The 25,040-nt window shown below is 42.6% G+C and overlaps 1 protein-coding gene across 1 annotated transcript in view; it reads left to right on the top strand.

The window, feature by feature from the left end:
* The window catches only part of apba1a (amyloid beta (A4) precursor protein-binding, family A, member 1a), a 107,376-nt gene that overhangs the window by 41,282 nt on the left and 41,054 nt on the right, over positions 1-25,040 (top strand). Inside the window, exons 2-3 of the mRNA XM_034090180.2 lie at positions 10,077-10,147; positions 21,602-23,232. Coding sequence (XP_033946071.1) covers positions 21,702-23,232 — 1,531 coding nt within the window. The 5' untranslated portion in view covers positions 10,077-10,147; positions 21,602-21,701. The remainder of the gene's footprint in view (positions 1-10,076; positions 10,148-21,601; positions 23,233-25,040) is intronic.

The following is a 25,040-nucleotide window of genomic DNA, read 5'->3' as shown; positions in this document are numbered from 1 at the left end:
TGAGATAACAGTCTGTTTTTTTCAAAATGTTGAACATTCAAACAAAGAAATTGCGGCTTTTGTGGCATCTGTTGCATTTATCTGACATGTGATGGTGACGTTTCAAAGGACTTGAATCAGAAAATGAACTTGAATCAGAAAATGAACTGGCCCACTGTAGGTCAGTCGTTCCCTCTGGGTGCGTGAAGCTTTTACTTAATTTGCTCAGATATTAAAGTGGGCCTCAAGCACCAAGCAATATAATAACACATGTCTTCTTATTAACGGTTTGCATCTTTCATTTTTAATTAGTTGGCACCAATGGACCAGGACTTACCAATCTTTATTGATTTTTTTCTTCTCCTAGGCAAAACTGCTCAAGAGCATCTCGTTATCACAGTCCAGAAATTGTTGGTTGACCAGAAAAAAGTGTACGTTTCAGCTTCTGAATGGCTGACATACTGCTTCTGGATGCTTTTGATTCTCCTCTAATACCAGTACTGACATTCTGGAAAATCACATGTTTACTTTTGTGCGTTTTATTCAACAGTCCCTCCATTTTAGAAAAGTTATTCTCATAATAACTGTTGGGAAAATACTGAATGTACTCTTCTAATATCAGAGTAACACATGATAACAAAGGCGTAACAGGATGTATGATTACCTAGAAGAGCGTTTTAGGCATATGATAGCTATGTGACAACGATTAACATGATGATTCAGGCTCTATGGAGATAGACATTTGACTGTCATGTTTATTTCTTACGCAGGCCTTAGCTAATCTGAACTAAATATCTCTTGTATATAAGCATGTCAAGGACACTGTTCGGGAACTATTTGTCCCACGCAGCTCTGTGTGTGAGATGACTACTTCCAATCATGCAAGGATAATACATGTATCCTGATATTGAAGACCAAGCCGGTGATGAGTGATATTTTCCTAACAATAACTCTGCCTTATTTTGGTGGCATTACTCTCTCTCTTTGTGTAAATTCCTGGGCATGTGGTCAGACTATTTGCACACTGCACAACACATGCCCTTAAAAAGTGTTAAAGAGCATTACCTATGCTAATAAAAAAAAAAAAGATTGGCCATACGCAACCATTTCAGATCAAGAGTTGAAAGGTTGAAAGCATTTCATACATCGGGATTTGTTTTTGTTTTAACATCAAATGTGTAGAGATCTAAGAGCAGTGGTGGCCGGCTCATATGGGCACTAGGGGCGCCACCCCCCCCTCTTCCCACATTAAAAATAAAAAGAATAAAAAAATATATATTTAAAAAAATGTATTTGTATTTTTAATAAACAAGGTAAATATGATATAATTGGTATCAGTAAAATGTATAATCTTCAACCTTTAAAATTGTGTTACGATGTCTGAAGTTACTTATAAGTCACATGTTTCCTGCCTGGCCTTGCCCGTGTATCATTACCCTCTCTCGTCTGGGCGCTATGTATAGCGCCCAGACGAGAGTGCAGCAAGTGCAGCAGAAGCCAACTGTTGCTTTCTTTAAACTATGGCGCCGAAACATAATTTCAGCCAATCAGCGTCGTCAAATCTGATGGTCACAGGGCGCCTATGTCAGCGCCCGGTGCAGTCTGTGAGTTGTTTGGACTCGTATCCAAGGAGACAAAACAGGAAGCTGTCATACACTCAGGAAGCTATCATTAGCAGCTAATGAAAACTCAGTTTTTGACATAAAAATGGAATTATAGATTATCAATACTTTTTCAAATTGACAGACACATTGGATTAACCTATGGATTAACCTTCAGCCTTGTTTTTCTCGTTTCTGATCAGAATAACAGCAAAAGGTGAGCATATCTCTGTGTTTTGCTACCTAAAGCTACGTCGTGTGATGTCTGTATTTGTTTCCCCTGTCGCGAGTTCTAATCGCTCAGTGATGATACTTATATTTCTAGAATCTGTGGAATCTCAGCTTGTTAGCTAAGCTTGTTTGTGCATATCCGATAAGTACATTGATTGATTTATACCTAGAGTGCGTTAGCATTTTCGCTCAGGGCTCATTTAGACGCTTCTTGTGAGACTTGTGTTTTGTTTCGGTAAACATGGTTCATCATCAGTTAGCTGAGTTTCTTCCTGTTAAATGAGCAGGACACATGAATAGTTTATTACATTTTAAGAAGCCCTGAGACACAGTTTCGTGAGAAAAAACCGGGGGGAAAAGCCCCTTAACAGGTTAAATGGGAATTAAATCATTTTAAGTATTTTTGAGTGTTCCCAAAGCCCTGGTGTTCTGCAGTTTGTGTGGGCCTACTGTACTGTTGCACAGTTTACTGTAGAAACTATGTCCAGGACAAGGTGTTTGGAAGTTTTGGAAGATTCATAGCTAACCACACTGAAGATTATGGAGGTATTGATCAGTCTTCTCATATTTTTAAGCCTCAATTTGTCCTTCCCCCCCCTATAACATCACCAGAAGTCATAATTGAATGGGTCTTTTCTCAATTTTTTTACCACAGCCCCACCTAAAATATTTCCCACCAGCCGCCACTGTCTAAGAGATGTTGCTAAAGGAGAGATATTTTTCTTCTGGTATTAGCAGATGAAGAAATAGTCCTCATTCACTGAAAAGAAACATTTGCACATGATGATTTCATAGCATCAAACTTGGATAAAATCAACCTCAATAGAAGACACCAACAATAAAATAGTGATTTTATAATCACTCTCTCCCCTTGACTCTGCTGTCAGTGGATGGTAAAGAGCAGGGGTGTTACATCCGTGGTGGGTAAGGTGGGAGAACACTGCTGCCCCCTGGAGAGGTCAGCTCCTCATCCACCCTCCCAGAGAGAGCAATTACCCAGTGGTTTCCATGACACCGCCTGTGCTCTGAGAATGAGGGAGGGAAGAGGATAATGCCTCCGTCTGCTGAACATCACTGTCTGGAGCAGGGACTCTGTGTGTTCTCTGTTGGGTTAATGTTACGTGCCGTAGTGTGTGTGTGTGTGTGTGTGTTGGTGTGTGTGTGTGTGTGTGTGTGTGTGTGTGTGGTGTGTGTGTTGTGTGTGTGTGTGTGTGTGTGTGGTGTGTGTGTGTGTGTGTGTGTGTGTGTGTGGGTGTGTGTGTGTGTGTGTGTGTGTGTGTGTGTGTGTGTGTGTGTGTGTGTGTGTGTGTGTGTGTGTGTAGGTGTGTGTGTGGGTGGGTGGGTGGGTGGTGGGTGGGTGGGTTTGGTTGTGGGTGTGTCCCTTTCCCCCTGCTTGTCTCCCTCCCGGTCCGCGCTGGGGTCGTTCCTACCCCCCCCGTCCTCTCTTCCCTCTTCCCTCTTCCTTTTTTTTCCCGTCCTCTCTTCCCCTCCTTCATACTCTCTACACCCACTCGTTACTTTACTCACAGGGCCGCCCGCCCCTCCCTACAGGCAGATCACGCAGACTGCGGCGCACCCTACAGTGTAAGCGCGCCACAGTTTTGCCTCTGCGAGACTCCACTTGCACCCCCAATTACTATTGCATTAAGGAAGACATAACACAAGTCTTTCTTTTATATGCTCTAAAATAGGCTACCAGCCAACCACAACAAGCTAACAGTCTGTGAAACGTCAAGACACTAATTCATGAAACCAGTTCAAGATGCATTATTCTTATCATTCTTTATGAGCGCAGTAACGGTAAGGTATCTAATTACTTATTATTTAGTATTCCATAACTTAGTAATAGAGATGTCAAATTAAAGTGGTAGAGACAGAATGAAAGCGGGATCCCGATACCCGGGACTTTGAAACTATTCACCCGTGAGAGGGCGATCAACAAAAGAGAGCGAGCGGCCCCGTTGAGGGAGTTTACAGATGAAAAGACTCAGCCATGTTTATGCCAGCACTGCACGTGGAGATGTGGTCTCGCAAGTCGCGCAGATTACATAGGCCTACATGTATATAAACTTGCGGCGGAAACCCCTCTTGTCTGTCAGTGAGGCAAGAATCTGTCCTAGCCTCGGAAAACGAAGAATGGTGGAACAGGCTAACAGGTGTGCGTCATATGCGAGGCCCCCTCCTTAAATGGAGCGCGATTTCCGCCAAGATTTTGGAAATTGGTCCGTGCGCAAAGCATGGTGGGGGATTTTAAGACTGCGGAGGATACACATCTGCAGACTCGAAATTTCTCGCTGCGAAGGACGGCCGGATCGGTAGAATTCCAAGGAGCCTGGGACATCGGAACAGTCCTTCGGCGGGACTCGATGACAGAGCATCCTTGAAATAGTGCCTCTGGAGCATCCTTCCTTGACATTGAGAAACACCCCATATCTGTCATAGAGGCTCATTGTTAGGACACAACCATTGTCTGTACATACACAACATTACATATGGTTTAGTTGTCACTCATAGAGTCCCTAGTGTGAACCTGGAAATGTGGAGTACCTCAACTTGCATATGTTGGGCAATTTGCACAATTAGCATAAGTATTAAGCATAAGTTGAGTAGCATTGAACTACATTATAGCCTATGCAAGACAATAGTTTAAATGGCTTGGCTGATTTGGACAATTTTGGAGTGGTTTTGTGAGTTATTAAGGATGCTGATTCCATTTCTGACATTTTCAGGATCAAAATAGTTTGAAACCAGAAAGAAAGTATTTGCAGGCTCAAAGGGCTGTTTTTGATAATTTTTTTGGTCAAATTTTGAAGTTGACCCTGGATCATTTGGATTGGACAGATTGCCTATTTATTTGGAAGAAGAAATCTCCACAGTAGACGGCTCTCTATATCCAATGGTCGCACCACTACTCGTGGTAATCAAAATCAGCCCACAGAGTACAAATATGACCAGTTTTCTGGTTGAAGCTGCAATTTTTCATCCTGAAACATTACCCCCAGAAACCACTCCTAATGCTGTGTAATAGAAGCTTCGAATGAAGAACTAAGCGAGAGTCTTATCCACAACTGAACTTTTACTTAAATATTCGTTAAACAGTTTCCAACAAGAATGGTGGAAGACAGAGAAAATGCACTCGACATGCTCGTATTCAATTTTCATAACAACAGGAAGGGTGTCATAGAAGGACACATACTTGCACTTCAAAATAAAAGCATTTCCACTGAAACATTGTATCTTTTAACTTCTATCAAGAATCAAAATGCTTTACTGCCTTAAATAAACAAGTTACAACACCTAAGTTGTCCAAATCGGCCAAGTAATTTTTTGTACTATTGCCATTGATGCTTATTAATGCAATGTATGCTAATTGTGCAAATTGCCAACATATGAAAGTTAGCATCCGGCAGTTTCTATATGCTGGGAACCCGTACTACTTTTCTAACATAAAACGTTGGTGTACTCAACATTTCCGGGTTCACTATGCTGGCAACTAGAATTAATATGTGAAATGACATAAGAAACATCACTCAACACTGCATCTTTTTAATTATGAGGGCTGCACAAATTAGAAAAAAAAAAATTAAATGTGATTATTTTGACTAAAATTGCAAACAATGGTTTATTGGACACTGCGTAACCAAAATCCTTAATTTAGTGGGAATGCTTGAAAAAGTGCTCAAACTTCACATGTGTGCTAACAGTCCAGCCGTGAAGACATCTACGGGAGAGTTTTTGAGATTTCTTCAAATGCCGTTGCCATGGTTGGCAACACAATGCTCACCATGAAACACGGTTTTCTCATAACTTCAGTGAAAATGCTCCAAACGGCCCAAAACTTCACAGGTTTGGTAACGATGCAGCCATCAACGCATCTAAGCATATTATGGGGTGTCATCAAATGGCGTTGCCAAGGCGACAGACCACTCGCCATGAAAACACGATGTCGCTGTAAGTCCAATGGACACGGTCCTAATTGTCCCCCAATCTTCACTTGTATATCACCGGTCCATGCCTCAACAGCTCTACGCCAAATGTGAGATCTCACCATATGTCGTTTCCATGGAAACGCATCCCTGGGCGAAGACCCTATTGTAATTGCTCGCCAACACACACAAAACAGGGAAAACGACCGGCAAAAGCACAGCAAAGGTTCCGACACCATGACGGCAGATAGGTGGCCTAGTGACGTGACGCAGCGTGTGAAATGGGTTCCGGAACTTTGCAAAAAAAAAGGGGAAGCCAAGTCCACTTCCGTTTTAACGTAATCTCCACCCACTTTCACGAAAACGAACGAAAATCGCTACGTATATCTAGGGTGTGGAGACCAACCAAAATGCCTCCTGGAGGTGTATAAAAAAACGTACAGGAATTCGGGCCATTTTGAATTCGCCCTCCCGTACTTCCAGAGATCTTCTCCTAGGGATTTGATCCAATCGGACTCCAAATTCGGCGGGTAGCATCTCAAGACATGGGGGATGAAAAGTCGCAATATTTCACCGCACGGCGTAGTCGTTATGGCGGCGCCCATTTCACGTTCGCTCGATGCTAGGCGATCCCTCGCCATGGAACACGATGATGTCATAACTACAACTGACATACTCCGAATGCCGCCAAACGTCACATGATGGTTAACACTGCGGCCCTGAACAGCTCTACGTCAAATCAGAGGTTTCAATCATGTGGCGTTACCATGCAAACGCAATCCCTCGCCATAAAACACAATGTCGCTGTCACTCCAATGTACATGGTTCGATCGCCACCAAAACTTCAGTTTGATATCACTGGTCCATGCCTCAACAGCTTCAAGCACCAAATCTCAGGGGTCTCATCATATGCCGTTTCCATGGAAACGCATCCCTCGCTATAAAACTCTAAACTTGTCAAACTTCACCTGTGCTAAAGACATATACGTTTAATTTTTTAGATTTAGTCAAATGCCGTTGCCATGGCGACAGATCACTCGCCATGAAAACCGGTTTTCTCATAACTCCATTGAACATGCTCAAAACGGCCCAAAACTTCACATGTTTAATGATGATGCAGCCCTCAAGACATCTTGGCCTACTAGGGTTTCATCAAATGTCGTTGCCATGGCGACAGATCACTCACCATCAAACACGATGTTTACTTTACTGCTGTACCTCGCATGTACATTGTCTGATGGACCTGAAAACTATCCACGTTTGCTAACGACCAAGTCCGGAAAATATCTGCGCGACGTCGACGTGCCGACAACAGCGACCCTGCGCGGAGCGTCAAAGACCCGCTCATCGCTGCTCGCAGCTTTAATTCTGATTATTTTTTGCGCTATTTCAGTATTGAACTATAGCCGAATCACAACCCCACCTTCACTAGTTGTCCCATTGACATTGTGTCACGTGAGCAGAAAAAATGGATGGTGCAGGTAGCAGCCAAACGGCCCAGCGGGGCAGGGAAAAGAAAGTAAAAGAAAGAAAAGGAAGAGAGAGTGGCAGCTGCATTAAACACATATGAGAGGCCGTCTAGCTCACAACTCATACTTGGTCTTACAAACAATATCAGAATCTCACACATACACCATTAAACTCTTTTATACATACAGCTAAACACTTGTACATGCACAATCATACCTCTCTTTCACACACTTTTGTCTGGGCCATAAATCAAACTTACTTACATAGCAAACTGTGCTTTCTTAGAAACACTATTATTCCCACTTACAGACAACATTATCTACAATAATACTCTAGTAGTGTATGCAAGATAGAAAACTTTATGTGTGAGAAAGAATGATAGTGTATGTGAGAGAGGAATTGTAGTATGTATGAGGGTATAGTAGTGATAATGTAGTGTAATGTAACTCCACGTGAGAGGACGCTGGCGCTGACTGACTCTGTCCGGAAATGTCGTCTTTCTTTGTGTTAATCTAAGAGTTTCTGGACCACTTTCTACTGCTATAGTTTTCTAACTATTCTGTGGCTTTTGTGACTGATTCAGAACGCTGCGGTGTCTGTCAAACGAAAAAACGTAGAGCCAATCAGGAACTGAGAATTAGTCCAGCTTCCTTTTCAATCAAACTCACTTCCTTTTCAATCATACTCTCTCACACACTCAATACTATTCTTATGCACACCCCTATCATTCTGTTTTATACACATAGGCCTACCTATATAGTCATTCAGCACTAACTAATTATTACCTCTTATATAAGCTATTATTCGGCCTTTCATTCACTGCTATTCTGTTTTACATATATGACTATTGTTAGTTAACATGAAATACTATTCCCTCTTATATAGGTTAATTATTCTGTCTTACATACATTGTTTACCGATTACACACATACTACTATCCTCTTCACATACACTATTATACTGTTCTATTAGTTGTTTGTGAAAGACTATAGTGGTGTGTGTACAAGAGTATGATGGTGCGTTTAAGAGATTTTGTTTGTGTGTGTGAGAGAGAATAATTATTTATGTATGATAGTATGATAGTAATGAAGGAAGGAATGACAGCAACGTTAAAGACGGTATAATGCTGTGTGTGAAAGAGTCTGGTGGTGTACATGTGAGTTCTGATATTGTTTGTAAGACCAAGTATGAGTTGTTGAGACGGTCTCTCATAGCCTCTCACACACACACACACACACACACACACACACACACACACACACACACATCACTCACTCACTCACTCACTCACTCACTCACTCACTCACTCACTCACTCACTCACTCACTCACTCTCCCTCACATACAGTACACACACACTCTCTCCCTCTCACATACACACACACAATAATTAGGGATGCACGATTATTGTTTTTTTTTTGCTGACAGCCCCGCTCCTGCCACCCGCTGTGGCAGACCACACTTCCACGCTCACTGGCAGGCACCGACTGGCCACCTGGAAGGACCGGGAGGGTGTGTGTATGTGTGGCCGAGCGAGCGAGAGAGAGACCTTACGTGCATTGTTGTTGCTAGCATCTGGTGCTATCTAGCTGCGCTAGCGGATATAAGGAGCTGTTTAAATGAAAACAGAGGAGCGACATTTCGCCACAACTGCGCCGAGCACTTGACTTTATGCAGGAAGCAGACAGCGGGACATTGTAGGAGAAGTCAGCACACTCAGCTCGAACAGTGCAACATGATTTGCAGCGTCCAGGCAGCTCCGGTTCGTGCATATGCCTTGAGTTGCACATAGCTCCAACCGCACACCACAACACACCACACACACACACACACACACACACACACACACACACACACACACACACACACACACACACACACACACACACTTTGTATTGTATTATTGTCTTCCTACGCTTTTAACACACCAATCGTAGCGATGGCGATGTTTCAGGTGGACTGATCAGGTTCGAAGTATTAGGGAGCGCTGGATTTGGTGAAGAACTCCCCTCTTCCTAAACCACTAATACCACAGTACTGGCAAAACGGGAGGGAAGCCGAGTGAAAAACAAGCCCCCCTCATCCCAATCCACCCACACCGCAGTATTTTTTTTTACCCAAAAAATATATTGTATATTATCGGGGCTATTAATACTGGTATCGGGTTTATCAGGATGACGTCATAAATTCCTAATATCGGACCGATAATTATCGGGCCGGTAATTATCGTGCATCCCTAACAATAATATCTTCTATCACATATATACTGATCACTTAGTTGAGCAACCACATACTTTCAATACATGTTGATGTTGGTGACAAATATAACTCCTTGTGTACTTGTACAGCCAGCCAGTCATATTTTGGCATTTTAAGTGGGGTGCTGCTCTGAAGTTTTGAGTGATATTACCTAGGTCTTCTTCTTGAGATTTTATCCATTGTATCCTTGTCTTGTGATTCCTGACTGAAAGGGCAAAAGGCTAGACCTACTTTGGTTGAACTATTTAGCTGCGTCCCTGCTTTGACAAATAGGTGTGCGATTGACATGCTAGGCGTGTTGGTACGTGGGTTGAGGGGCCCTGAGCTCTCAGTGCCCAGGGGCCCCTGGAGGAACTAGAGCCTTGGCTATAGGCTTGTTAACATCTAACTATCTATCTTAACTTCTCCAAGATAAAATATTGATCTTCTGGAGAGGGTGAACAACTGGTCCATCTTATTTAAAGGTGTCTCTTCTTAGCTTTATTCTACAGTTGAATATTGTGCTTTGATTAGGACGTGAGGGTCTCTGAGGATTTGTAAGATTTATTAAATAGCTGGTCTAACTGCACGTAAAACAGAGGTTTTAATGATGCTATTTCTCTTCTTTTTAGGGTGGGCTTTAAAAGAAAAACATCCCAGAATATAAAAACTGCTGCTGTCAATGAACTCCTGAAAACATTAGGTAAGTGCGTGCCAGACAAACTTTGTGATATTTAACACACAAAATGTATAGCTTTTTATTACAGCTTAGTACACCTTTTGTGAGACATGTTTGAGGCTTTTGGTACAAAATAGTGAAGTATTTTCATGTTCGTCTTTACATGTTTTCTTTTTATAATAATCACCCTGATGAGGACCAGAAGACAAAATGTGTTGGCCTACAAGTTGTTCTGCAAACTACAAGTGTAGCTGGAGTTTAAGCTCTTCAGTCTTTTTTCCTGCTCTCTATGAATGATGTTCCAGTTCCTTTGCTTTGTGCTCTGAGGAGGGAGTAGTGAGGAGGGGTATCTGCAAAGACCTGAGCGAGGAAACACCACACAGAAGTTACGAGGCGATATAAAACCAAAACATTTAGGACAAAACACGACGAGGAAAAACAAACAAATAGCAGCAATAAAAAACCTAGTGCAGAACTCATGTGTGAATACTTATTCTGTTATATTTACGCCCACAGTAATAAACACTGGACCATTCCTCTTTCATGTAGGGCAGTTGGGGACTAGTTCCTCACAGACTCATCCATAGTTCCTCGCAGCACGTGTGATAACCTCTCCAATGGCTACATACACATCAGTTTTTCAAACTGTAATAAAATGTCAGAATATTGTGAGGCTTGCAGCATCCAGAGCAATTCCAATAATGTGCCAATTTCTACATTCATAATTTGAATCCAAACAAAGTGATATGGATTAGAAGGTATATCTTTCCAAAACGCTTTTTGCACTGATGCCCAAAAAGATAACATTTTAGGGCACGACCGCATAAGAGTACTGTAAATGCCACAGCTAATGTCACATTTCAGGCATAATACATAGGATTATTATACAGTAGCTGGGATTACATGCACTCTGTGAATAAGCTTGTATTGGATTTGTTACATGTAAAAACATGTTTTGCCACAATCTCATCATCCAATTAAATGGAGGTTTAACCGTGCAGATTCATTAGAGTCGACGCTTGCAAGCTGATCACAACATTCCCACACACTCATACTGAAGTGGACAGACAAGTAGACCAAGTTAAGACTTGTTAAGTTAGGTCTTTTTACTTAAACAATTATTTATCTGTGTAAAGTGTACGAACTGAATGAGAAAAAAAGACAAAGAAAAACGTCCTTGATTTCAATAGAAATAGTTTACCTTCATGATATGAAGTATGCTTTTAATCTGTAAATAGTCCACTGTAGGCCGAGGTGGGAGAAGTACTCAGATCTTCTACCTGAGTAAAAAAAATAATAATGTAGGAAATACTCTGTTACAAGTAAAAGTCCTGCATTAAAATGTTACTCTAGTAAAAGAACAAAAGTATTAGCATCTAAATATACTTTAAAGGGGACCTATCATGCAAAATGCACCTTTGTACGTATTTTATACATGAATATGTGTCCCCGGTGTGTCAGGGAACTCACCAAGTGTCAGAAAGCACAAACCCTCTCTCTTTTCCTCCATACCCAAAATCTCTAAAAACGGGGCTGGAACGGATCTGATACAGACTGATACAGATTTGATAGAGTGAAGAAGTCACGCCCATCTACTTCCGGTCCATGGGACCTTATTTCGGAAAAATAATGTATTGAAGTCAATGGAGAGAGAAAACTTATCTTTCGATCCCGTTTGAATTGTGCCATGAATTACACATATGATGTTGGTCAATCTTAAAAAAATATTTCCATGTCAAAAAATGTTGTCGTAAAACTGTTGAAATATAAGACTATGAAAAATACGCAACTAGAAAGACTACAAATCCCAGAGTCGCGTAAGTGATGTCACAATTGTTTTCCTCCACTAAGAGATAGCTAAGATCAGCACCATATAGATATAAATCTATCTATATGCGCTGGCGAAGATAAGATAATCTTTAATAAGATGCCTGTGTGCTTAGTACCAGGTTGTTTCATACCAGCAATGGGTCTTGCTCGTTCTTTCGCTTCCCCGTCTGATCAAGGGACCAGGAGTGGCTGGGACAAGTTTAGCTACCTAGCTAGTAGGCTAGCACGTTAGTTAGCATTACAGCCGTGTCATTTTTATTAGCCTTAATATGAAGTAACATTAAGTAACTCAAAATGTTAAACAGTAAGAGTAGTAGTCATATTTCGTGAAACCCTTTGAAGAGTACTGTCACCGTGTTGTGATCATTCTATAATACACAATTTAAGCCCGGGGGAGAAATGCTAACGCTAGCATCGGCGATCGCCGATCTTTTGTACTTCATGCTATCTGCACAAATGGTTGACATTAAACATTAAAAAGACCAGGCAGTTCAGAGAGAATCAAAGGCAGGCAGGCAGGCAGCTTTGCATGACATTCTTCTGGATGTGTTTCATTGTGGTGATAGTGAGGGTAGCCAATCTTTTGTTGCCATGACAGTAGTGACAAGCCATCTTGGTGACGTGTGTTGTTGTGAGAGTCTGCGAGACCAGAGATGTAGTTCATTCAGCGTTTCACACAAATAAATGTGTTACTTCACAGTTTTTACGACACATTTTTTATTTTTTTGACTTGCAAAAATTATCTTTTAAATTGACATATGGTGTAATTTGTGGCACAATTTCAAACGGGATCGAAAGATTAATCTTTCTCTCTCCATTGACTTCAATACATAATTTTTTTTTAAATAAGGTCCCATGAGGCTCCACCGGAAGGGGAGGGACTTCGCCACTCTATAGTCTGACGTCAGTGACGAGGAGCTCCCGTCTATATGGCCAACTCTCCACCAATCAGGGGAATGAGAGGTTGCCGTGGCATGGTAACAGCATGGTAACAGCATGGTAACATGACGCTCATAACTCGGCCCCCCTTCTTTGCAGGGGGGGGCGTGGTCAGCTGCAGTGCATGCAAAGACAGGGGTGGAGGAGAGCAAATAGAGCGAAATGAGGCATGATCTGTTTGGTATTTTGAAAAAGAAAACGTATAAATATACCTTATATAGGTATGGCCCTACAATATATTATTCAAATATAGCATGATATGTCTCCTTTAAAGTACCAAAAGTAAAAGTGGTCATTGTGCAGATTGGTCCATTTCAGAATAATATATATGATATGTTTTATAATGATTGATCATTAAAGTGTTCTCAAAGCTGGTGAAGGTGCAGCTAGTTTGAATGACTTTGTGTACTCCAGGTGGAACTAAAGTCTGATTCAAACACTTGATTATATTTCACATCATTCATCCAGATCTGTGAAGTAACTAAAGGTGTTAATACATGTAGAGGAGTAAAAATACACGATTAACTCTGACTAGTGTGGAGTAGAAGCATAAAGAATAAAAAAGCAAAAATGGAAATACTCAAGTCAAGTAACAAATACTTCAACTTGTACAGTTTGTACAGTACTTCCATTATGGACAACAGTTTGTTCAGAGTCAAACTGAACTTTTACTTGTCAGGTTGATGGACAAATAGACATAGTTTGTGATAAGCGTATTCTTTTTTGATCCTTGTAATGTCTTTAACCATACCAGGGCCTGCAATGACTCTGCCTCCTTCTTCACTGACAAACATTCAGAAAATCAGACAAGCAGTCAGTGCCTCTGCATCAGGTTACAGCAAATGGTGTTGTCTTTGTGTCCACCTAAAATCAATTCAAACACCATGACACAATTCCATCAGATTAATGATAAAACCTAGAGGACATTATTCAACTTCTGAAATCCTCCTCCTGCTGCCTTGATATTATTCCCAACAGGATTTTTCAAAGATGTTTTGCCTTGCATGGCCTCAGATCTACTTCATATAGTAAACAAATCTCTTCACTCAGGTATTTTTCCACAGGCCCTGAAAACTGCAGTCATTAAACTGCTCTTAAAAAGAATAATCTAGATGCTCAGTAATGAACAATTACAGGCCCATATCAAACCTGCCATTTCTAGGTAAGATCATTGAAAAAGTTGGTTGAGTAATTTCTTGCATTTAAATAACTGTTTGGATGTGTTCCAGTCAGGCTTTCGTCCAAACGCAGCACTGAGACTGCTCTTGTAAAGTCTTCAATGACATCCACTTAAACACAGACAGTGGCAGAACTTCAGTGTTAGTATTATTAGATCTCAGTGCTGCGTTTGACACTGTTGACCACAACATATTACTAGACCGACTGGAAAAACTGGGTGGGGACTTTCGGAAAACAGTTTGAATCCTACTTAAAGGACAGAAACAAACTTTGTTTCTATAGGTACATACACATCTGAGTTGACAAAAATGACATGTCGGGTAGCTCAAGGCTCCATCTCGGGGCCTCTTCTCTTTAACATCTACATGCTAACCCACTGGCTCAGATAATGAAAAACAACTAAATAAGTTACCATTAGCTATGCGGATGACACAACAAATTAACATAACCATTTCACCAGGAGACTATGCTCCAGTTAAAACACTGAGTAAGTGCATTGAACAAATCAATGACTGGATGTGTCAGAACTTTCTCCAATTAAACAAAGATAAAACTGAGGTAATGGTTTTTGGAGCCAAGGCAGAACGTATAAAAGTTAGCGCTGAGCTTCAGTCTGCAATAGGGGTGTAACGGTATCCGTATTCGTCCCGTACTGTCACGGTTCGGACGTCACGGTTTGGCACATGCAGTCACACAACGAATACACCTTCTTTTTTACGAGTGGGAAAAAGTCATTCAGGGCAGTATCCATTACACTATTTATAATCCAAGGGGCGGTATTGCGCCTAAAAGCTGTTTGCCAGCCGCCCTTAAACAACAAAAGAAGAACAAGAATAAACACAACAACAAAACGAACAAAATACAAGAAGAAGAAAAGTTAGTACTGGCGATTTCAGATAACACTCAGGAGCTAGAAACCCACCTGCTTCTTTTAAATCAGCTGTGTGGGAACATTTCGGGTTCCCTGTGGACTACAATAACGATGGAGTGTGCGAGTGGTGGATCGGAAGAGGACGGTGTGTCGGCGTTGTTAGTCAGCGGTGCGGTATGCTAATGGTAACACACGCCAAACATGCTAAATCATATCAGAAGGCATCACCCAGATTTGCCAATCACCGGAGCCCGGCAAAAGACAACAGCAGTTCAACAGCTGATCCTGCTGTTTTTAAGAAGCCAATAGACATGAAAGCCGTGAGACCAAAATAAATAACAGAAGCTTTTGGCATAATGTTTTTCAACGACTTTGCGCTCTGGAAACACTTTCTTATTATTTATGATGTCATATTTTCAAGACATTCTTTTTTGTTTTACAGCTTGATGAAACCTTTTTGTTTGACATCAGCCATTATGTTATTAAGATAATATGGCCATCTGAGTGTGTGGTGCTGTTTGTGGTTTGTTTTTAACTGTTTAATACAGTTAATTATTCAAAATGTCAGAGTTCCTTATTTTTAAACTGAAACTTGCACTACTGTTCAAACATAAATAACAACAAACCTGGAATTAGGCATTTGGGACTTTTTTCTTGCTTTTTCTTGCTGTACCGAACCGTACTGAACCGTGACCCCCAAACCGAGGTACGAACCGAACCGTGACTTCTGTGAATCGTTACACCCCTAGTCTGCAATGTTCAAAACAACAGATAAAGGCAGAAATCTAGGTGTAGTCATGGTAGTCAAACTCTGACCTGAGTTTCAACAGTCACATTAAAACAGTTACTAAATCAGCCTACTATCACCTAAAGAATATATCTAGGATTAAAAGACTAATGTCACAGCAGGATTTGGAGAAACTTGTCCATGCCTTTATCTTCAGTAGACTCGACTACTGCAATGGTGTCTTCACAGGTCTCACTAAAAAATCTATTAGAAAGCTGCAGCTGATTCAGAACGCCGCTGCTCGAGTCCTCACTAACACTAAGAAAGTGGATCACATCACTCCTGCTCTGAAGTCTTTACACTGGCTTCCTGTGTGTCAAAGAATAGATGTCTAAATACTGCTGCTGGTTTATAAAGCACGGAATGGTTTAGGCCCAAAATACATTTCTGACCTCCTGCTAAACTATGAACCATCCAGATCTCTCAGGTCTTCAGGGACTGGTCAGCTTTCTGTCCCCAGAGTCAGAACTAAACCTGAAGAAGCAGCGTTCAGTTATTATGCTCCAAACATCTGGAACAAACTCCCATAAACCTGCAGGTCTGCTGCAACTCTGACTACTTTTAAATCCAGACTAAAGACTTTTCTTTTTGCCGCTCCTTTTAATTGAACTATTCACATCTTAAACTGCACTGTAACTTTTATCCATGTATTTTTCTTTTAATGTTTATTTTATATGCCATTTTCTTAATGTCTTTCATTTTTTGTAAAGCACTTTGAATGGCCTTGTGTTGAAAGGTGCTATATAAATAAACTTGCCTTGCCTCGCCTTTAACGACCATGTAAATGTCATGGTCGTGTTGCCCGTGAACACAAGTGAGTGCCTTTGTTGGTTTATCCATCTTTTAGAGTGTAATGAAGATGTCTGCCTCTAGGGGTCACTGCTATGGCTTTATACTGTTATCCTGCTTCAGTTTCAGAATCAGAATATCTTTTTTTAGTCCCACGGAGGGCACATTTGCGTAGTGATGCCTCCATCTGCTCTGATGGTTCCTAGCCCCAACATGAGATGTGTCTAAGTGTTCTGTCTTATATAGATGAAGAAAATAGAACACTGTTATATAAAAAGTATGCACATAGCATTTAAATGAGAAAAAAACATTACAATTGAACAGAAACACATTCAGGTAGATAAGTAAGTAGCAACAGTATTTCTGAAATAAAATAAGTGTAGCATTGTAGAATGAAGGGTGATATATAACAGTAGTAAAATTACTATAGTTACGTAAAGATCCCTGTTACAAGTGATGGACTAACTAGGAGTAGTAATAATAATATTAGCAGAACATATTGCACATGTTGTTGTGGTGTCATTGTCTTTGTTTTTTACATTATTGCACATTGGTGCAATGGTGGTAAAAGAGGCATATGAAGATCTTCTCTTCCTTGTAAGATGTATTGTAGTTTGACTTCGTTTTTATTCCTATTTATTTTCATACATTTTGAATGCCTTACAGATAGAATGGTACACCCATATCTATCAGCATGTCCTTGTGGTGCGTGCTGCAGTGAAGACTAACAGCGCATTTGTAAATGTGGGTTACTTATGGTTACTTAACCAATAATAGTGCAAGAGGTATCCTTATTATTGTCGGATTTCAGAATGTTTTGGGGCAGAGGCAGACATGTAGACATTGTTAGTATCTGGATAAGTCCCCACTGTCTTTCACAAGTAACACTTTTCCTTCATTGCTCTTGATGAATATATTTTCAGTTCTTTCAGTGTGGAGGGTTTTATAGTTTAATGATGGGAATGTTTAGATTATGTCTAAGATAATTTATGGGTATGGTTGGCTGCTTGCTTTCTTGTAAATTATGGGGTGTACGTCTTCTTTATCCACTTGTGGGGAAGTTGCTTTGTTCCTACAATTTTAGATTGATTTGTATTTTTACTTTCTTTATTATTTTATTCAATGCAACAAAAGACAAACTTGTTTATGAATGATTTATTCGGTCTCTAAAGCTGCTTTTAGCTACAAACCAAGAAAGTGTGTTGCTGAACTTAGCGGAGAAATGCAGAAAAATTGAATGATTTGAATCAAATTGTTACAGCTCAAATGCATTGCAATGACTTTGTTGAAAACTTGAAAGTGAAATGTTAAATTGGAAGAGTAGGAAAAATAGTGAAGAAGCTTAATATTTAAAAGAAAAGGTTTATAAAAGGTATAAACAACAACATGCCTCAATGTCCTGAAATAGCTGAATAATGTAATAGTTGAATGGTTTCTGTAGCTGAAAGTAGGCTGAAGGAGTTACATATCAGATGTAAGTAGTAGTGAATGATGTGTATTAAGAAGAGAAAATAATTGGGAAAGCAGCAGAATATTTTGACTGCAAACTTTTCGACTAAAACCATACGTCACCAATAATGTCTAAAATATGTGGAACATGTTGAAGTCAGTATGAAGTCTCCATCAGACAGAAAATAATAGGCTGAGACAGTCTGTTAAAGTCCAGTCTGTTTATCAGTGTTTGTTTCTGTGCTGAGCACCTACTCATAACACCTAATCATAACATTACATTACATTACATTGCATTTAGCTGACGCTTTCATCCAAAGCGACTTACAATAAGTGCATTCGACCAACAAGATACAAACTTGAAGAAAACAGAATCATATAAGTACATCAGGTTTCATAGAGCAAAAACATTTCAAGTGCTACTCAACTGGCTTTAGGTAAGCCAGCCCTTTATTAGTATATAAGTGCTTTGTTAGTAATTCTACATAACATAACACCTGTGTGTGAGCCCAGAGATCAAAGGTTTCCATGGAGATGTGCTGTGAAAGGAGAGCCTTTCCATTGTTCTGAATGAGAAATACACCTTACATTTCTAACTATAGTTTAAAAACGGTAGCTGCTTTCGTAAAATGTCAACGCGTGGAGGATGTCAGGACCGTGAGGAGCGTCAGAATCTGCTTTTTGTGTACTTTCGGGTCCATAATGTGGCATTTTTGGCAGATTTACTAAAGGTGTGCAGCTGCTGCTCTGTGGACAGATCAGGCTTGATTTACAATGGGCCTTAACCTGTTGAACCCCATCGGCCCGCCCCCGGGCGGAAAAACGCATCATCTGCAGGAAACAGCATCTGAGGGCTTCTTAAGATTGAATAAACTATGAATGTTTCATATCCATGTAACGGGAAGAAACTCAGCTAACTGATCTCTTTTTCTTTTTTTTTGCAAAAAAAAAACAAAGCTCACGCTGAGCCTCTGAATTAGCCCTGTGTGAAAAAATGCTCACGCCGTTTGCACAGAAAACACGGTATAACACCCTCATTACTTATCGTATCTTCACATCCAACATATCGATTAGCATCGTGAGAATACACAGAATCGATAGGTCATCACTCCATGATAAGAACTCGCAACATTATAAACAAAAACAGACATCACAACACGTGGCGCTAGGTAGCGAACACGGCATTATGTCTTACCTTCGTCGTTGTCTGATCAAAAGTTGTCTTCAATGGCATTAAAACGATAAAAAACATCTATATTGATTCTGACTTTTCTACATCCAACTCACAGGTTTATCATTACTTTGAGAAAAAAGATGATTAATGTTCCCCTTTGAGAAGTGTAGTTATGGTCATTTGAGATCCAACATCTAGTTTGAGATCCAACATCTAGTTTCAGGCGGCCTGTGGAACTGCCAGTCAGCTGTTCCTAAGGCCGACTTCATCTCTGGCTCCGCCTCCCTGCAGACCCTGGATTTCCTTGCTCTCACTGAGACCTGGATTACTCCATTCAACACATCCACCCCAGCAGCTCTCTCCACAGCATATTCCTTCTCCCATACACCCAGACCCACTGGCAGAGGAGGTGGCACTGGTCTCCTGCTCTCTCCCAAATGGAGCTTTTCCCTCTTCAAGCTACCTAACTTCACTCCTTCCACCTTTGAATTCCATGCCGTCACAGTAACCCATCCTATACAATGAACCATTGTTGTTCTCTACCGTCCACCAGGCGCCTTGGGGGACGTCTTGGAGGACTTAGATCCTCTCCTCTCACACATCCCTGAAACTGGTCCTCCCGCTGTACTTCTCGGAGACTTCAACCTCCAGACGGGGAAGATAGACGAACTAACATCTCTGTTAACCACCTTTGCTTTCTCACTGTCTCCGTCCCCACCAACTCATAAAGCTGGCAGTGTCCTTGATCTCATATTCTCAAGGAACTGCGCTACTGCTAACCTCTCTGTAAACCCGCTCCACACATCCGATCACTTCTTCATTTCATTCTCTCTACCCCTTTCCAAACATAACAAACTAATCTCTTCTCATCCTGCACCTGTCCGCCGTAACCTCCGTTCCCTCTCCCCCTCTACCTTTGCCTCATCGGTGCTCTCAGCCCTCCCTTCCTCTGACTCGTTCCAACTCCTGCCTCCAAACTCTGCTGCAGAAACTCTCCTCTCTACTCTCTCCTCCTCTCTGGACTCTCTCTGTCCTCTCACATCTCGGCAGGCTCGTCAGTCCCCTCCTGCTCCCTGGCTAAATGACGCACTGCGTGCTAATAGAACCGCTAATGGATCCGCACCAGTCTGGTTTCAAGGCAGGTCACTCCACAGAAACTGCCCTCCTTGCTGTCACTGAGGAACTGCACACTGCTAAAGCAGCCTCCCTCTCCTCTGTCATCATCCTTTTGGACCTGTCTGCTGCATTCGACACGGTGAACCATCAGATCCTCCTTCGCACTCTCCAAGAACTTGGAGTTTCAGGCTCTGCACTTTCCCTCCTCACCTCATACCTCAAAGACCGTAGCTACAGGGTAACTTGGAGAGGGTCCGAGTCCGACCCTTGTCAATTAACTACAGGGGTCCCTCAGGGCTCTGTTCTTGGTCCCCTCCTCTTCTCCCTGTACACAAACTCGCTCGGATCTGTCATTAGCCCGCATGGTTTTTCATACCACTGCTACGCTGACGACACCCAATTAATTCTGTCCTTTCCCCGCTCAGAGACCCAGGTCGTCGCACGCATTTCTGCTTGTTTAGCTGACATCTCTCAGTGGATGTCCGCTCATCATCTCAAGCTCAACCTTGACAAAACTGAACTGCTTTTCTATATACTAATAAAGGACTGGCTTATCTATAGCCAGTTGAGTAGCACTTGAAATACTTGGCTCTATGAAACCTGATGTACTTATATGATTCTGTTTTCTTCAGGGTTGTGTCTTCCTGGTCGAATGTACTTATTGTAAGTCGCTTTGGATAAAAGCGTCAGCTAAATGCAATGTAATGTAATGTAATTTGTTCTGGAAATGTCATTTTCGAGCCTGAGACCTGAAAAACAGGGATGGGGTTTAACAGGTTAATGGAGACATGTTGAACGTTTTTGTCACTTCATGCCCTCAGGAGGCATTACTTTTTTTTTTTTTTTTTAAATCAACGTAGGAGAGGTTTTCCTACGTTTTTCACAAAAAATGATGTCCAAGGAGTGTAGGGTTTGGGAATTATGGCAGTTTTAAAAAAATAATAATAATAATTTAAGGTGAATTTCAAGCTCTCCTCCACACTAGCTGTGACATCACGCACTCTAGACTTAACGAGCTGCGCAATACACACATGTTAAAATTTGAAGAAGGCCTCTTTACAAAGCTCCAAACTAAGTTATATATCTCAGAAGTGTAAAGGTTTCAAAATCTGATTACGATTTTAATAGCTGAATGTCTATTTTAAAGTTGGAATAAAGTCTGAAAGTATGTGGAAGGAGAAGCATTTTCCACACGGTGTAGATAAAAGAGGATTTGAAGGTTCCTCCCATTGAGTAAACAGCATTCGCACTAATTAAAAATCACACCACACCCAGAAACAACAATACATGTTACTTTAATGTGTCCCCTTCTGTTTACCCACCTTTTTTGTCTACCTCTCTCAGGCTCTTCCCAGAAGCCTTTGCTCTGACCTCCAGACTCTCCTGCTGATGAGGGACTGAACCCTCTCACTGACACAGCTCCACGGACCAGGACCAGACAGCCATGAACCCCCAGGAGACGGAGCTCGGCCAGGAGGTTATGGAGGAGGCCGACGCCACCCCCCGCCACCGCCACAACAACCACAACAACCACAACAGCCGGTCCCGTAACCACAGCAACCAGGAAAAACGCTACAGGCGCGTTGAGGCCCCTGCAGGAGGAGGTGCTGGGAGCAGAGTGAGGGGGCCTCAGCAGCACAGGGGGCCACAGGAGGAAACAGAGGAGCCTCCACAGCCCATCCCCCGACCCGCAGTGACGCGATACCGCAGACAGGGGGACAGCGAGGCCCGGGTCAGAGCCCAGCAGCAGAGGCACCGGCAGAGGCAGCAGAGGGAGGCGGAGCGAACGCAGCACCTGGCCCAGCATGAGAAGCAGCGGCGCGCCCAGAGGAGCCAGGAGGACGAGCGGGAGCGAGACGATTCAGCGCTGGCCCGCTCAGCCAGCACCGAGAGCAACTTCCACACCCACACAGACCGGGCCGAGGGCGACGACGGCCAGCTGGTGATGTCTCTGGAGCCGGAGGGGCAGGCAGAGGCCGAGGACGACGCCGGGAACTACGAGGTCCAGCTGAGGCCTGAGGCGGAGGGGTACACTGAGAGTGCCGAGGCTGAGCAGCAACATCTCCATCCTCACTTCCCCCCTCCGCCACCTGAACCCCTGCCTGAGGTCCAAAGCCCCCAGAGACAGGGTGAAGCCGAGGAGATGCTGCACGCCGGCTACTCCAACTACGTCTACACCCAGCCCCTCAGCCCCTCCAGTGGGAGGGGCGACGTGTCGGACGGTCGGAGCCTGGAGAGTTTGGACGCTGCTCTCGGGGACGAAGCCTACTCCGAGCCATATGACATATACTCACTCTCAGAGCGTGTTTACGAGGAGATCTGCGATACTCCCACATCAGTTTCATCTGCTGCGGACGGGGCCGAGGACACAGAGTCGCTCCGGCAGAGGCGTGCCGGCTTCAAACTGTTCGAGGGTCGGGCGGCAGGGGGAGACTACCATCAGCAGGAAGCGGTGGGCTCCCGTCTGCGGCACTACGACGAGCGCTCGGACGGCGAGTCAGATAGCCCAGAGAAGGAGGCAGAGTTCGCCCCGTACCCGCGCGCCGACAGCTGCGACCAGGACGAGGACATCGACACCATCGTGGCTGAGGTGAAAGAAAGCCTGAGCTCTCAGAGTCTTCATCGTGCTCTTGAAGGCACCATAGATGAAGAAAATGAGCTACTGGAAGGAGAGGAAAAAGCCCAAGATGAGTCTCAGATCGACTCTAACAAAAACCATGAAGCTGCCAACACAGGGACAGACATGACTCAGTGTGTAAGTCCTTCAGAGGAGCCGGTCGCAGTGAGGAACAGCCAGGACAAGAGGGACGCCATCTCCCTGGCAATCAAGGACATTAAGGAGGCAATAGAGGAGGTGAAGACCAGGACCGTGAGATCCCCGTACACTCCTGACGAGCCCAAGGAGCCCATTTGGGTCATGAGGCAGGACCTGAGCCCCACTGCAGAGTGCGACCTGCAGCCGTCACTGGGGGGGGGACGTGAGTAGAGCAGCTTCGGCTATTATGATCAAGTTGTACTGTTCTGGTGTGCCGGTCCACTGTTAGCAAATGAATGTATTGGTTACCTTCACATATTTTGAAGAGGCATAGATTCTTCCCTTTCTTGTAGGTTTTTTTTGTAGGTTCATGTAAATGGTCCCACACACTCCCCCCCGCCTGAGACGCCTCCATTGGACTCCTTTGTTTATTTCTGTAACATAGTGACATCACTATGTAACACTCACGCTTCTATTGGCTAGCGCCATAACACAGTGTACGTTATAGGCTAAGAGGCGGGTCATCTCTAGGCGGTTGACCAATCACAACAGAGCCGGCCAGCTAACCAATCAGAGCAGACTGGGCTCTGGTTTCAGACAGAGGGTGAAAAGAGGTGCTGCAGCACAGGCAGTATGAGGAAAATAAAGAGCTTTTTGAACATTAAAACAAGGAGACATGTCCCAGTAGAGACACCACAGACTGATATGAAGCTGGACATGAGGGACACAATGTATCTCATGCTTAGTGCTGCGTACCTGGACTCACATTCAGGTTCAGGTCCGGACTCAAGTCCAGAGGTTCAGGTTCAGGTCCGGACTTATAAGTCCGGACCTGAACCCATGGCTTGTGTCAAGTTGTGTGAGTAACTAAAGTGAACTTATTGTGAGCTAATTATCAATTGAAAATTAACTCATAATCAACTCAAATTCAAACTCATCAGGTTTATTGTGCTCCCTTCCAACTTGTGTCTACATTTCTCTACAAAGTACAAATGTGCCACTTAGTCTACAAATGACTTATGACAGCAACTACAGTGAACTACTACAAAGTTCAAACATTTATTTCATTTACCAAACTAAAGTAACCAAACAGTCCCTGAGCTGACTGAGCCTAAATCCCTAAAACGTTGCTGAAAGGTAGAGTGTAGAGTAGACTATACGCATCACACTGTTACACACCTAATATACAGTATAGGCTACACTCTAGTGACTGTACAGTCAGAGTGTACTGTACTGTCTGTGTACCATGTATTTTCTACAACTCTACAATACATACTGTTAGAAATTAAAATCAATGTTGATATGGCGTAATTTTGAATTAAAAACACTAATTTAAATCACTTTTATTCTGAAAAAACCGAAAGTTCACACTATTAACTTAAAACTTTTATTCTGAAAATTCTTCACTTCCGGTTAGCATTAGCATGTGGCGAAATTCTACGTTTTCAAACCGTAAATCGAAGGTGAAATGACATGTGATGTTGTACACTGAGCACACTGGGATTAGCAGTCATTTATTGACGCTGAATAACGTTTATCAGGGAATGTTTAAATAACCACAGACACCAGAATATACGTAAGTGCTAGTTTTTTTGCGAGTCCAAGTACCGGTTCCTGACGTTCCGGTTTTAACCGGACTTGAACCGAAACTTTTTACAAGTCCAGTACCGGTTCGGCGTACCGGTACGCAGCACTACTCATGCTGCTCAGTGTGAATGCAGAAACACAGAGGGCAGCACATTGTCATCACGTAGAATCATGTTGCAGGCTGCAGCGCAAACAATACCAGTGACATTGTCCATTTCAGGTTTTTCAATTTTCAGCCTACATTTTATTTGAAAGCTTTCTAGCTGTAGCTGAGCAGAACCTGTGTCGAGGAACCTCTTGCATTTGATTTCAGACCCCATGTTAAGTGGTCGTGACTGAGCAGTTCCTGAAGAGTGGTGCACTGATAACGTATGTTTGTAGGCCGACCCTGAAGTAAGCATTGCAAGGGCTCCATCAACACAAACTGTGGTATATTTCTAT

The sequence above is a fragment of the Pseudochaenichthys georgianus genome, chromosome 9 (assembly GCF_902827115.2).
Source record: "Pseudochaenichthys georgianus chromosome 9, fPseGeo1.2, whole genome shotgun sequence".
In the NCBI taxonomy this organism is placed as follows: domain Eukaryota; kingdom Metazoa; phylum Chordata; class Actinopteri; order Perciformes; family Channichthyidae; genus Pseudochaenichthys; species Pseudochaenichthys georgianus.
This window is presented reverse-complemented; position numbering and strand designations above follow the sequence as displayed.